The 16,376-nt window shown below is 45.4% G+C and overlaps 1 protein-coding gene across 2 annotated transcripts in view; it reads left to right on the plus strand.

The window, feature by feature from the left end:
* CLCN2 (chloride voltage-gated channel 2) overlaps positions 1-16,376 on the plus strand; it is a 684,072-nt gene that overhangs the window by 157,029 nt on the left and 510,667 nt on the right. For both annotated transcript variants that reach the window (XM_082249904.1, XM_082249905.1), the window contains exon 2: positions 6,512-6,668. In XM_082249904.1, the coding sequence (XP_082106030.1) occupies positions 6,512-6,668 (157 nt within the window). The remainder of the gene's footprint in view (positions 1-6,511; positions 6,669-16,376) is intronic.

Raw genomic sequence — 16,376 nt, forward strand, 5'->3', positions numbered from 1 at the left:
TCAGCCAGGGAAAGTCATTTCTGCCAATATATTGGACGATAGTGACCACGGATGCCAGCCTATCCGGATGGGGAGGAATTCTCGGTCAGTTATCTGTCCAGGGACTTTGGTCCCCGGAAGAATCCAGGTTGCCGATAAATGTATTGGAACTGAGAGCGATCAGACTTTGTCTGATTCACTGGACCGAGCAGCTCCAGGGCAGCCCGGTTCGAATCCAGTCGGACAACGCCACGGCCGTGGCTTATGTCAATCACCAGGGGGGCACCAAGAGTGTCCGAGCGGCCAAGGAAGTGGCTTGCATTCTTCGCTGGGCGGAACGATTTGTTCCAGCGATCTCTGCGGTGTTCATTCCGGGGGTGGAAAATTGGCAGGCAGATTATCTCAGCCGTCAGACTCTGGATCAGGGGGAATGGTCCCTCCATCCAGAAGTTTTCCACCAGTTGTGCCTACGTTGGGGCACCCCGGATGTGGATCTGTTGGCATCACGATTCAACAGGAAAGTACAGAGATTCGTGGCTCGCTCCCGCGATCCTCTAGCGGAGACCGCAGACGCACTGATCGCCCCGTGGGGGCAATACCAGCTAATGTATGCCTTCCCTCCTCTCGGGTTACTGCCAAGATTTCTTCGCAGGATAGAGGAGGAAGGAATTCCAGTAATCCTGGTAGCTCCGGACTGGCCTCGCCGAGCGTGGTACGCCGACTTGGTCAGACTGGTGGCGGACGTCCCGTGGAGACTCTCAGGGAGGACCTACTGTCTCAGGGACCGATCTTCCATCCTGCTTTACGATCGCTGGCTTTAACGGCCTGGCTATTGAGACCCAGGTGCTGAAGGACAAGGGTTTGTCAGCTTCAGTTATTCCTACTCTAGTTAAAGCAAGGAAAGCGACTTCCAGAAAGATTTATCATCGCACATGGAAGTCCTACATTGCATGGTGTGAACCTCTGGGGTTCCGTCCACGGTCTTATTCGGTTAGTCGAATATTAGCTTTTCTGCAACAAGGGGTTGAGCAGAAACTGGCCTTGAGCACTATCGAGGGTCAGGTCTCAGCCTTAGCTATCTTCTTTCAGAAGCCTTTGGCTACTCATTCCTTGGTGCGGAATTTCATCCAGGGGGTGCGACATCTGGCTCCGCCAGTGCGCACGCCGTTACCACCCTGGGATCTTAATTTAGTATTGTCGGTTCTTCAGAAACCTCCCTTTGAAGATATTAGGGAGATTCCTCTACCTACGTTGTCCCAGAAGGTGGCCTTCTTGGTGGCTATCACTTCTGCACGCAGGGTGTCAGAACTGGCCGCATTATCTTGTCGTTCCCCATATCTGGTGGTTCATAGAGATAAGGTGGTTCTTCGTCCGAATCCATCCTTCCTACCAAAAGTGGTTTCAGAATTTCATCTGAATGAAGAAATTGTATTACCTTCCCTGTGTCCTAAGCCCAGTCATCCTCGGGAGTTTGCTTTGCACTCCTTGGATGTGGTCCGGGCGATCAGGGTATACTTGAAAACGACAGACTCGTTTCGCAAGACGGATTCACTTTTTGTGGTCCCGGATGGACCCAAAAAGGGGTTGCCTGCATCTGCCGCGACTATTTCCAAATGGATCAGACAGACGGTGGTACAGGCTTATTCTTTTAAGGGTCGGGAGCCCCCGTTCCCTGTTAAGGCGCACTCCACTCGGGCACTTAGTGCGTCATGGGCCTTTCGCCATCAGGCGTCAGTGGTCCAGGTGTGCAAGGCGGCTACCTGGTCGTCGGTGCATACCTTTACAAAACATTATAAAGTTGATGTAATGGCATCGTCTGATGCCTCGTTTGGCCGCAAGGTTTTGCAGGCCGCCATTTGAGGAGACCAGTGGTCTACCTCGAGGGTTTTTTTCCGTTGGAATTTTTATTTGAGTCTCATTCTTTGTTTATAATGAGCCTTTAAAACTTCTAGTTTGGCACCGGTTGGGCCTTCTAGATTGGATTTTGATTTCTGTCAATCCCACCCCTCATTTGTGGCACTGCTTCTGGATGTCCCAGTTCTTGTGAATCAAGAAGACTACGTCTGTCAATGAGCGACAGAGAAAATCGGATTTTTGTAAGATCTTACCGTAAAATCCTTTTCTCTTAGCTCATTGACAGACGTAGTACCCGCCCCTCTATCATTGAGTTGGGTTGGGTTAAATTCTCTGTTGCTGCTTTGTGACAGAACTGATGCCTTGTAGCAGAGAGAGGGAGGATATACCCTCTGGGACTGCCCCTAGGGTGGAGCCAGAACGTTTTTTCTTTTCTGCCTAGTCCTACTCCTGCGGAGACAACATAACCCAGTTCTTGTGAATCAAGAAGACTACGTCTGTCAATGAGCTAAGAGAAAAGGATTTTACGGTAAGATCTTACAAAAATCCGATTTTTCCTGACTATGCCTCTATCTTCCTTGCTAGAAGATTGCTGCTGTCTTTGCTGAGGCATCTTTAATGGGTCAGTGTCTGTTTTGTAAAATAAGATTGATGTATAGGACACAGTCACCTAAATGTTGCTGGCTGCACTAACTTTTGTTATGTATGATCATTCTACAGAGGCCTGCCCACAACTTGCAATGTTTGCTAAGCAATTTGTAAATTAGTTGAATCATGTTTTGGTTTTGGTTTTTGTTTTTTTTTTCTCCTAAATATATTTATACAGTCCCATCCAATCTGTATAAAATCCAAAAAATTGTGAATTAGGTTTCCTAAATAGCTTCTCACAGTACAGACATTTAAATTTTCAGGTAAATTAACAATTTGCAATTCACCAATTCATCTGATTTTCAAAATGATTTTCTCATCCGTAGTGTATTGTGACATCGTTAGCTCTAGATGCATTTTCAAGTGAGTTGACGTCAGACAGCACTTCAGTTTTAGGGTATGGCAGCCCATTTTTATTAAAAGTAAAGCCGAAAGTCCATATAACACAAGGTTTCCCATACAGGGGTCCTTCTCCAGCAAAATACAAATGAAAAATGCTAGCCCACCTAGGTACTCATAAGCAGCACTGCTGCTATAGGTACTGGTTTCTCAGACCACCAGCTCTTTCATGCATACAGCTTTGAGCTCCTTAACACACGCAGCCTCAAGCTTCGTAGAGGCACACAGCCTCGAGCCCCTTAAGGCACACAGCCTCGAGCCCCTTAACGCACACAGCCTCGAGCCCCTTAACGCACACAGCCTCGAGCCCCTTAAGGCACTGGTCCTCAACTCCGGTCCTCGGGGCCCACTAACGGGCCAGATTTTAAGTATTACCTTGGGGAGATGCAGACTAGAATACTGCAATCACTGAGCAGCAAATGAGATCACCTGTGATGTAATTTAGTTATCTTGCAAACCTGGCCTGTTAGTGGGCCCAGAGGACCGGAGTTGAGGACCACTGCCTTAAGGCACACAGCCTCGAGCCCCTTAAGGCACACAGCCTCGAGCCCCTTAAGGCACACAGCCTCGAGCCCCTTAACGCACACAGCCTCGAGCCCCTTAACGCACACAGCCTCGAGCCCCTTAAGGCACTGGTCCTCAACTCCGGTCCTCGGGGCCCACTAACGGGCCAGATTTTAAGTATTACCTTGGGGAGATGCAGACTAGAATACTGCAATCACTGAGCAGCAAATGAGATCACCTGTGATGTAATTTAGTTATCTTGCAAACCTGGCCTGTTAGTGGGCCCAGAGGACCGGAGTTGAGGACCACTGCCTTAAGGCACACAGCCTCGAGCCCCTTAAGGCACACAGCCTCAAGCTTCTTGGATGTATACAGCTTTGAACCCTTTAATGCACATACCGTCTTATCTCCACGCACAGCTTCTCTCAGTGGCAGCCACTGCTCCAAATCTCCTTCATTCCCCCCAGCAACTCTCAGCAGACCAACATTATAAGGCTCGATGCACACTGGCTTAAAAATCATTGTTCCTACAGGAGTTTTGTGTTTTGCCTGTAGAAGCAGCTCAATGTTATCCTATGTGTCAGTGCACATTAGGATGATTACAGGAATATTATTAGCTCAATGTTTAGAGCACAGGTCCGTGGGCCAAATTGGGCTCGCTGGGCCTTGTCATGTGGCTCACAGTGGCTCCTGGCCGGCACCACTGGCTCTCCTGCCGTCACTTGTAAACACAGGAACTTTTGTATTTGCAGTGACAGCTATGGTCTCTGCGACTCCAGGATCCCTTCACGCACTGACGGCGTCGCTCACACTCACAATGTGGCACAAAGGGGTAGGGCAGTGGCAGATCCGTCAGAAGGCTTTCTGTGAAAGGCGACAGAAGTGAACTTTTACTGGAGCCGAATGCACAGGTCTGCCTACACAGGTACTAGACCTCAATACAGAGGGAGGGAACTGCCTAGTAGAGATGTGAGGAAGCTTTGGGAAGGGAAGTTTGGGGACAATGTGGGTTGTGGTGGCGGAACTGTGCAGATGTGCGGGGGATGGGGGAAAAGTTGTGGTTGCAGAGGTCAGAACCCTGGAGCAGGGGTGAAAATGAGATGATGTGCATAGTGCACTCCTGAACCCTATACTCTGTGCGTAGTGCAACCCTGAACCCTGCACTCAGCACAACCCTGCACTCAGCGCAACCCTGGACCCTGCACTCAGCGCAACCCTGCACTCAGCGCAACCCTGGACCCTGCACTCAGCGCAACCCTGGACCCTGCACTCAGCGCAACCCTGCTCTCCGAGCTAATTATTACTTAAATAAAAACCAGTGATAATTAAATGCAGAGGCAATTATTTAATATGATGAAGAGTTGATACATGGTTTTAATATACAACTGGCCCCTTGAGGACAACCATATTGCTAATGCGGCCCCCAATGAATTTGAGTTTGACACCCCTGTTAAGAGGAAGGAAAAAAGCCCTTCTGGTTTGTGTGCATGATTTGAGCTTTCTGGCAGCAAAAATGGGAAACTCTCCTAAACTCATCTGAACTATATACAAAAAAGCTCTCTATAAGGATGTTTTTTTCTGCCAAAGGAACTGGCATTTCTTAAGGCCAGTGTGAATGGAGCCAAAGGGCTGTGTGCACCTGGGCCCACACCCTGCTGGTTAGCCAAAAAACCCTGTTGGTTAGCCAAAAAACCCAGACACTGGGTTGAAGATTTCTTTCCTCCCAAGGCACTGTGAAATTTCCAAACTACGGAGACCCATCCAGAAATATACAAATCTGGAGAAATCTGAAAAAGCAATTTTCTCCACTCAAAAATACCACTTCATAGTTCTGCACTCAGCAAATGTGTAAACATTTTGTGCCCTTTCCACGATATCAGAGCCTTAAACTGTCACAGTATGTAATTTATAATTGCTCAACACGAGCTACCACCAGAGGGAGCTGTTGTACTTTACAGCTTTTTTGATTTAGCATGAATGATGCATTGTACAGTTTGTTTTTCTGTACTGCACTGCAAAAATACCAGCTATGATAGACCACTTGAAAAAAATAGGTCCAATGTTTACCACTTAGGGGCTGAAAAGAATGCAACATAGAGACATTCAGCTAACGAAAACCTGCCATTGCATATCTGTATGCATGGTGTTCCAAAATTCCCATAACCATGGGATGCCTGTTGTCTAATATACACACATTTTACAAGCACAGGAAAAATCTGTATATTGGATAGAATTTGTTCGCCCATTTCTACATTGTAAAAAGCACATCGAGCAAACTTCATCAGACTGACAGAGACTCTGAATTTTGCTAAATGCAAAAAAAAACCAAAAAAACAACAAAAAAAAAAAGTGTGCATGGCATAAACTACTTAGGGCTCTGGCTGAGCCAGCGGATGACAGCTCCGTCTCCACTTGCAGAGACTCCACTTGCAGTGCGGAGAGGGAGGTGTCGCAGCCCCCGCCGCTCTCTATGGGGGATCGGATGAGAGCGGACCGCCTGTCCGCTCTCATCCGATCCGATCGCCAGGACGGATGGAAAATAGGGTTTCCATCCGTCCGGATTTCACGGACAGGATCGGATGCGGATGGCAGCGGGTGTCAGCGGAGGTGTCTCCGTTGACATCCGCTGCTCCATAGGGCTGAATGGGCATCCGATCAGATCCGCCTTGAAAACTGACAGGTGGATCTGATCGGACCGCCTGTGTGAAAGAGCCCTTACTTCTGTACAGCCAAGGGGGTAAAAAAAATCACTTCTCCATTCCAATCTTCCTTTACCAACAGACCCTATTACCCTGGTTTCCCAGAGGGGGGGGGGGGGGTGGTGACGCTGATTGAGAAGCAGGATGTCAACAACATGAGAAAAATGTTTGCAGTAAGTAGTGGCAGTTAGCAGATGCACTGTCTGTCTTTTACAAAATGCATTTCCTTATCTCCAATAAGCATGCATATTTGCTGCACATAATAGTCAGTGTAACAAATAAAACCTTTTAAACTCTATAACCACGTTTTTATATTTGAGGTTTGAACCAAATCTGGTTTACAGTCTGTGCTGTAAAAAGAAACATTCTGAGTGGAGAGTTTTTAATATGTGATAATGATTGAATTTCATGTTTGTACGCTTTTTCAGATGTATGGGCGCTACACTCAGGACCTAGGAGTTTTCGCTAAAGAAGAGGCTGCTCGTATTCGGCAAGAAACAGAACATCGCAAACCAGGCAAAAGCGACCAGCCACGGGTAGCAGAGCTAAAAGAATATGATGAGAGCCGTTGTGCCAAGTGTAGAAGTAAGTATGCTGGTTGTATACAACCATGTCCACATCAGATTTACCAAATGTAAATACTAAACAGACTTCACTATTGCTGAGAAGCTTCTTAAGTTGAATTCACAAGTGAATGAAGTCATATACATTCTTATAAGTGAGTGCCTGAATTTGTTCTAGTATAGGTCTAGTATTGCCTTTGTTCATTTTTTTGCACCTAATACCAAAAAAAAATAAAAAAAAAAATGACATTTTATTTATATATATATATATATATATATATATATATATATATATATATATATATATATATTACACAGTGGGTACGAAAGTATTCAGACCCCCTTAAATTTTTCACTCTTTGTTATATTGCAGCCATTTGCTAAAACCATTTAGGTTCATTCTTCTTCCTCATGAATGTACACATAGCACCCCATACTGACAGAAAAACACAGAATTGTTGACATTGTTGCAGATTTATTAAAAAAGAAAAACTGAAATATCACATGGTCCTAAGTATTCAGACCCTTTGCTGTGACACTCATATATTTAACTCAGGTGCTTTCCATTTCTTCTGATCATCCTTGAGATGGTTCTACACCTTCATTTGAGTCCAGCTGTGTTTGATTATACTGATTGGACTTGATTAGGAAAGCCACACACCTGTCTATATAAGACCTTCCAGATCACAATGCATGTCAGAGCAAATGAGAATCATGAGGTCAAAGGAACTGCCTGAAGAGCTCAGAGACAGAATTGTGGCAAGGCACAGATCTGGCCAAGGTTACAAAAAGATTTCTGCTGCACTTAAGGTTCCTAAGAGCACAGTGGCCTCCATAATCCTCAAATGGAAGACGTTTGGGACGACCAGAACCCTTCCTAGAGCTGGCCGTCCGGCCAAACTGAGCTATCGGGGGAGAAGAGCCTTGGTGAGAGAGGTAAAGAAGAACCCAAAGATCACTGTGGCTGAGCTCCAGAGATGCAGTCAGGAGATGGGAGAAAGTTGTAGAAAGTCAACCATCACTGCAGCCCTCCACCAGTCGGGGCTTTATGGCAGAGTGGCCCGGCGGAAACCTCTCCTCAGTGTAAGACACATGAAAGCCCGCATGGAGTTTGCTAAAAAAACACCTGAAGGACTCCAAGATGGTGAGAAATAAGATTCTCTGGTCTGATGAGACCAAAATAGAACTTTTTGGCCTTAATTCTAAGTGGTATGTGTGGAGAAAACCAGGCACTGCTCATCACCTGTCCAATACAGTCCCAACAGTGAAGCATGGTGGTGGCAGCATCATGCTGTGGGGGTGTTTTTCAGCTGCAGGGACAGGACGACTGGTTGCAATTGAGGGAAAGATGAATGCGGCCAAGTACAGGGATATCCTGGACAAAAACCTTCTCCAAAGTGCTCTGGACCTCAGACTGGGCCGAAGGTTTACCTTCCAACAAGACAATGACCCTAAGCACACAGCTAAAATAATGGAGTGGCTTCACAACAACTCTGTGACTGTTCTTGAATGGCCCAGCCAGAGCCCTGACTTAAACCCAATTGAGCATCTCTGCAGAGATCTTAAAAATGGCTGTCCACCAACGTTTACCATCCAACCTGACAGAACTGGAGAGGATCTGCAAGGAGGAATGGCAGAGGATCCCCAAATCCAGGTGTGAAAGACTTGTTGCATCTTTCCCAAAAAGACTCCTGGCTGTATTAGATCAAAAGGGGGCTTCTACTAAATACTGAGCAAAGGGTCTGAATACTTAGGACCATGTGATATTTCAGTTTTTCTTTTTTAATAAATCTGCAACAATGTCAACAATTCTGTGTTTTTCTGTCAGTATGGGGTGCTATGTGTACATTCATGAGGAAGAAGAATGAACCTAAATGATTTTAGCAAATGGCTGCAATATAACAAAGAGTGAAAAATTTAAGGGGGTCTGAATACTTTCCGTACCCACTGTGTGTATATATATATATATATATATATATATATATATATATATATATATATATATATATATATATATATTTACATATACATTTTTGTTCCTCTTCCTAACCCCCTCTCCTTTCTCTTCTCTCCCCTCCTGCCCCTTGGAGGAGTGGGCTCTCTTGATTTTTGCTTTTGGGGTTTATATATAAATACCTTGTCTTGTGATGTCTAGAATAGCCGCGCTCTGAGGAAGCACATCAGCACTACACCGCTTTGATTTTTATGACATTTGTTGTCCACACTGCATGGCACTGTGTGGTCTGATGGCTATGTCTATTTGCAAATTTGTGAGTATTCATTTTTATTTGCTTTACATTGAATAAATGTTTTTTCCGTAATGCACTAGGTGCATGCGCCTTCTTGTCCTTTTATATTTGATTGGCCGGAGCCGCAGTGACGTCACTCCCACGCGCGCGCCGATGGTCACGGCACGGGGCTCTGAAGAAACGGCACCAGCGGCCGTTCCTTCAGAGCGCATGCGCCAGTGACGTCACTGGCTGCATGTAAGGTAAATATCTCCTAAACGGTACATGTTTAGGAGATATTTACACTACCTATAGGTAAGCCTTATCATAGGCTTACCTATAGGTAAAAGTGTCAGAGGAGGGTTTACTTCCTCTTTTAAATGTTGTATAAACATCATGTGTTTTGTATAAACCTGCACATTTTGTTTCTCATAATGAACCTCTTTGAAGCCCAGGGAAATGTAATTGAATGTTAAGAACAAATTAGAAGGGCATGAGGGCCAAAACTATATTCACATGGAAACCCAAAGCATACTTTTGTCACCTCAAATGTCTTTTTTTTTTCAAGAAAATATAATATTTATTGAGTATAAACAGTACACTGAATAAATAACCTAAACGGTAAATGCACCAGTGGTATAACCAGTGTTCAGAAACATACAAATGTATATAAAAAATTATATAACAGCAGCAGTACAAAAAAAAAAAAAAGGTCACATCAATAGAACAACGCACTCAGGTGAATAGTACAGCAGAGGAAACAGTCCTGAGTATGTGCCCATGTGGCAGAAGACAGGGATAAATAAGAACATACAAATATTCCCATCCAATAGTAACAAGACCATGCACTTCCAGCAATATAACACATACCTCCTGAGAGTAGCAAAACACCCACCCGTAGTACTAAGAGTAAAGGAGAAGGGAAGGGAAAAAAAACAGTGGCAGAAAACTTAGAAGGGAGGGGGGGGGGAAGGGGGAAAGGAAAGATAAGGATGAGAAGATCCTGCATGTGAGACTGTCTCAAGAAATGCCACACTATCCCATGAGCAGCCGATCCATAACCAGCTGGGAGGGGGAGCCAAGGCCGGGTCATCCAACCAAGGTTGCCACAATGAAGCTAATTTCTTGTGAGCTTTGCGATGCTGGTAAGTCAGCTTTTCCCTGATTAATGAGGCATTGACCTGTGTTATCCACTGGCCCCTGCTCGGCACCCTGGAGGCGATCCAAAACCTAGCAATTAACTTGCGGGCAATGTATAACAAGCGCAACACTGCTACGTGAGCATTTGGGGTCAGAGTGTCCACCTCCAGAGCACCAAGCAAACAGACCACAGGATCCCTTAGCAGCTGAAAATTGTATACTCTAGAGCAGGAGTTCCCAAACTGTGGGTCGGGACCCACTGGTGGGTCACGATGAGCCGGAACTGAGAGAGGGTCCGCTTAAATTGTGCTGTGCGAGCCTGCGCAAATTACAGAGAGCCAGAGCAGTCAAATCGCGATGGATTCAGGACCCCACCCACGCAGTTTATGGAGGTTGGTCTGCATTTCCCGCGAGGAGGGTACTTGCATCAGTGAGTATGTCTGTGGGCTGTTATGTAGGATATGCAGACCCAGCTCCTCCATCCTGCTGGTGGCAGTGGTGTTGGCTAGACTGGCGGTGGGGTTCTCTCAGCTCTAGCGGGCAGAGGCGGTAGCCTCGGTGTCATAGGAGGACCAGGTGGCCCCGCAGTGTCAGGAGTTCATGGCAGCTTCTGTGACCCCAGTAGAGGATCTGAAGGAGAAGAGCCAGGACACCAAGACCAGCATAGAGCTCCTCGTCATGGAGACTTTGGATGAGGTGTGCTGTGCCCTGGGGAGGGAAAACAGAGGCCTCACCTCCACTGTGGACCGCTGGCAGAGGATGGAGGGTGAGTGCCATATAGCCTTATATTTATTTATATATATATATATATATATATATATATATATATAATATTAAGTGTATTCAATAATACATTGAAAAGTAGTAAATTGATATTTTTAATTTAACATCCCACTCCCTTTAAAAAATGCATTATTATTATTATTATTTGCATTTATATAGCACCAACAAATTCTGTAGCGCTTTACAATATTCAATTACAAGCAAGTGGGTCCCGAAAAATAACTGCATTCAGAAGTGGGTCTCGGCCCAAAAAGGTTTGGGAAGCCCTGCTCTAGAGATGTCAATAACTTCCCCCCAGTAGCAAAATAGTTTGGGACATCTCCACAGCATGTGTATAAGTGTACCTTGGTCTCTCACATTTGGGGCACAGCGGGTTAGCCCTGCGTCCCCAGCGAAACAGCTGCACCGGTGTTCTGTATGCTCTGTGAAATAGAACTAAATGAGATAACTTATGAGAGGCCGATACCGACACCGACACCAAAATCCCCATCTATGGGTCCAAGATCCCCCTCCCACCCTGCCCGAGCAGGGAGGGAAGAGGGGTCCTGCAAGGATCCCAACAGAAGGGCATACACCTGTGAGATCATACCCTTCTTGTCCGAGACCCGAAACACCTCACCCAACAGGCGGTGAGTGTCCGGTGTCAAGGTAGACAAGCCCGCCTGGGCCAGCACCGCATGTCTCAATTGTAAGTAGCGAAAGAAACAGTGCCTAGGAACATCAAACTCCCTCTGTAAGTCTTGAAAAGATTTCAGCACCCCTGCTCTGAACAATTGTGCCATAAAGTACACCCCATGGGCCTCCCACATCTCAGCGCCCTCTAGGCGAAGCAATTCCGAAAAGTTGCGGTTACGCCAAATCGGAGTCTGAGGAAGATAACCCGTGATCTTCAACATTCCCCTGACACAACGCCACACAACGAATCAAGGTGAGCGTGGGTAACCGAGGCACCATATTGGAGAACCCCGCTTCAAGCTGGACAAGGACAGGGTGAGGAGAGTCAGGAGGGACCAACAAGGATCCAATAGGATCGAAGGGATCCAATAGACCCCAGCCCCCCATATGCTGAACCTGGGAGGCTAGAAAATATACCCTGGGGTCAGGAACTGCCAACCCACCACTATCCTTGCCCATCTGAAGAGTAGCCAGCTTAATCCTAGCCACTTTTTTGCACCAGATCAGCTCTCGAAACTGGGATTCTATTTTATAGAACCATTTCCGGGGTATCCAAATTGGGGAGTTATGCAAGACCTAAATAAGTTGAGGAGCCCACACCATCTTAATCAAATTAACCCTTCCGGCTACAGACAAGGGCAGTTTGCACCAACTCGTGCATTTAGAGCGGAACCTTTGCAGCAGAGGTACGAGGTTCAATGCAATATACTGGGCAGGATCAGGAGACACCTGGATCCCCAAGTACTTGAAGGAGGCAACTACACGCACCGGGGATGCACAATCAGGAAGAAGCCGAGTAATGGGATCAAGGGGCATTAAAACTGATTCATCCCAATTTATGGAAAATCCCGACAGGGTCCCAAAATAGTTAATAAGGGACTTAGCGGCATCTAGTGAAAAGACTGCCCGGTTCCCAGGATTGTCCACTGGGATCTGAAGGTTCAGGAATAGTCGGCGGAGATTAAGTGCCATCGATCTGGTCGGGATAAACCCCGATTGATCCCGATGGACAACCCCCTGGACAACAGAGGACAGCCTAGTGGCCAGTATCTTAGCTAGAATTTTATCATCCGTGGTGAGTAGAGATATGGGCCTGTAGGAATCCGCCAAAATCGGATCCTTGTCGGGCTTCAGCAGTAGAACGACTATAGCTTTGGACATAGAGGCAGGAAGGCGGCCAGTATGGAAGGCTAAGTTATATACCCGCAACAGCACAGGCACCAACTGTTCAGCGTATCGGCTGTAAACCTCCGACAGGATACCATCAGCCCCCGGAGATTTACCAGGCTTAGCAGATTTCAAGGCCGCATAAATTTCGTGTTCCGTAAGGGAAGCCCCAAGCACAGCCACGTCTGAGGCAGACGGAGAAGACAAATCGCAGGATGCAAAAAAATCGGCAATTTCACGGGAGTCAGCCGAGATTTTAGAGGAGTAAAGATCAGCATAAAACTCCCCAAGCACTCTCCCTATGTCAGCCGTGGCGTGCCAGAGCACCCCCTGAGAATCCTTAATGGGTATAAAGGCTGCAGGCTGCTGCGAGCGATCCAGCATGGCCAACATATGACCCGTGTTTTCTCCCTCCTCAAAATACCTCTGCTGCAAGAAGTGCTTGTTTTCAGCCTTTTGAATCGAGACCGACTTGGCCATAGATTGGGCAGCCAGCCACAACCTCTGAGTATCATCGGACGGGTCCCTAACATAAGTTTCCACCGCTCTAGTCACTGCGTCCAACACAGTATTCTCCCATTGCATGGTGTCCGTTTTAATGTCATTAACCGTACGTATAAACGGACATCTCATAAATGCCTTAGCCGCATCCCACACCACCCCCACCTCTGCGGATTCCAAATTCTCAATTGTCTTTAGTTTCCTGCCTCCTATGATGTGTAAGGCTAGTTCTTATTAAGAACAGTGTATAAGTAAGCTATTTGATTTGAAAAAAGTCTACTTATGTGATACGTTGAAATCAATACACCAGTTTGTCTTCAGAATGTTCTATTTGTTTTTTTTTTTTTTTTTGGAGCTACTAGCTCCTTTAAGTGAACTTTAGAATTTAGATTCAGGATGAGAAAATCAGGATGAGAAAATCATCATTGAAACGGCACACCAACCACTACAATATTTACAAAGTGACAAAATCAGAGATGGCAATTTGTCCAACAGCAGAATAACTGCGTGGACGTTATCTTTACAAGGTTGGCCATTAGAAGTCCGGTATAAACAAAATAAAAAGTCCAGTAGCTCAAGGATTTGCCAAGCTTCATGATTGTGCGGCTCATTCTCATATAGAGGAGCCGTTAGAGGATTTCTTGGAGGAACAAATTTCTTCCCCTTACAAAGCATATGATGAGGATTATTGTCCTTTACTTCCATGTGTATATATTGATGGTTGTGCTTATCACACCACCGTAGGGGATGAGAGAAAACTAGTAGCAGGTATTGGAATCACTTGGACAAGTGGATTCCCAAATGTTTCGGGATACATCATTGGTGCTAAAAGCAGCCAAGTGGCCGAATTAGCAGCTGTATACAAAACTGTTCAAATTGCTATAAAGCATAATATCACTGAATTTGTTATAGTCACTGACTCCAATTATTTACGTAACAGTTTTGTTGAATACCTGCCTACTTGGAAAAGAAATAACATGTTACAGTCTAATAACAAACCTGTAAAAACCTGCCAAGTTGTTCTGTGCCATTGATGAATTAGTCAAAAGTAATGGTCTAACCATTTATTGGAAGAAAACTAAAGGTCATTCTAAAACCCAGAACATGGACAAAGAAGGTAATGATCTAGCCGATCAACTTGCCAAACAAGGTGCCATCAATGGAACAAATGTAGACATAGATCATTGACTAGGACTGGTACACACTGAAGCTGTCACTAGACAACGAGCTAGAACGCAAACTTCAAATAATGTGGCACAATGTAATCGAGAATCCACAAGTGAGGATCTAATTAAAAGCCAAAAGGAAGATCCTATACTTGGGTTCTCTTATAAGCACATTGAAGATTCTAGTAACAACCCCATAACGGAGGAGGATTATGCCCAAAAAGAACATATCATCATTCACCTTTTCAATTCCTGCTAAGAATTGGCTATGATCACTGAACCCAGTAGGGTCCGGATTTTCTGGATGAAGGTGAATGATCAGAACATCACTTTCCAAGCAAACATTTTTAACTCTTTCGGGGGGCACACATATGGTGTTAACATCCTCTCCACCACGGTTGAGGTGGGTGTTGCTTGTAAGAATGAGATATCTGGAACTTGGGAATTCCTAAAATGGATCTCAATAGAGTCCGGTCTTTCCTCAATCACATGGCAGTTACGCTTACGGTGATAGTACTGGGAATGCTCCTAATTAATGGGCATTTTTGCTTGGGACCAAATAACCTTATTGATAAAATCCACAATGGGATTCAATCTCTTAATGCAATAATCAAACGATCATAGGGCATATCAACTATCAATGTGGGATGGCAAATTATTTCATTTCCCAAGTTGAGGTTCAACCAAGCTTCTCCTCTGACCGATAAAGCAGTGCCTGAAACATTTATAAGGTTTGCTCTAAAACTTTTCAGCTTGTATTTCTCAGAAGATAAATCCTGGATTTGTTGAAAATATTTCTGAGATAAAATGGTTGCATGGCTACCTGTGTCCAATAAAGCCATTATTTGTGGTAAATCATTATGCAATTTAACCTCCATGAAATACCTGTGATCTATCTTCTGTAAGGAGCATAGATATTTTGGATGTCCTGTAAAACGGCTCTCATGTAGCATTTCACCCAGCGACCCCCCTTTCTTTTTCACACAGGAATGTGTGCCTGTCAGTTTCACAGCTGAAGTCTCGGTGGGCTGCAAGATAAAATCACAAGCAGGTCGCCCCACCTCCTTGCCATCTGGCATTGGAAGGGTTAAATTATTTTTAGGCATATAGACACCAGGGTTAATCTCATTTTTAGGTATTGGTACAGGTATTTGCATGTTTAGAGACCACCTTGGCCTGCTGTTCTCCATTTGTTATTGGGGAGAGCTTCCCACAGGAGTGGCCTCTCCTAAAAAAGGATTTGTGGGTTTTGCAATGAGGAACTGGGATATTTTTTTCCATCTGTTCTGACAAAACCCCAAACTGACTGCATCTGATCTTTTCGCTTATGTAAGTTACTTCTATTTTTCCAGTGAACCTTTGTGGTTGGATTTTTGGAATTAGAAGTCTGAGACTTACAGCACCTTCTGATTCAGAACTGTTTTGGATCTCTTCAGGACCATACTGATTCCTATATTTACCTTTCGGGTATCTCCTAAAAAGAGGGTTGTGCCTTTTTACCAATTAATGCTTTTTATCTGGCTCATTATCAATTTGGGAGTACTGGGGTTCTTAACCACATCAGCATTACTCCTTTTTGGGGCTTCAAAGTGTCCCTAATCTTTTATTATGAACTTCAGCTATTTCATTATTTAGCTATTTAAACCTCTTATCCTGAGTCTCCTCGCTATTTTGTAAAACCGCAAAAAGGGTAGTACTTTCTGTCAGTAACCAATCCAGACTGTTTCTGGGATTGTAATCCCGGGCAAGAATAATTCTTATTTTATTTAACCACTTTACCACTGCTCACAGTAATATTACTGCGGCAGAGTGGCTCGTTATCGTCTGACGACGTAGTACTACGTCGTCAGACACTCCCCCTTCTGGGCGGCGCTTGCGCGCCGCCGGAGGCTCGCTCCCGCTGTTTTCATTCACAGCGGGAGTCGGGCCAGGGGAGGAGCAGCGGCGATCGCCGCTGCTCTTACCCGATCGTCGGGGATCGAGTCTGGAGATCCGCCCGCTGTGTGTAAACACAGCGGGCGGATCTCCATAGTGACAGGGAGTGACAGATCGGACTGTTCAGCATAGCTG

The sequence above is a fragment of the Pelophylax lessonae genome (assembly GCF_965119305.1).
Source record: "Pelophylax lessonae genome assembly, chromosome: 3".
In the NCBI taxonomy this organism is placed as follows: domain Eukaryota; kingdom Metazoa; phylum Chordata; class Amphibia; order Anura; family Ranidae; genus Pelophylax; species Pelophylax lessonae.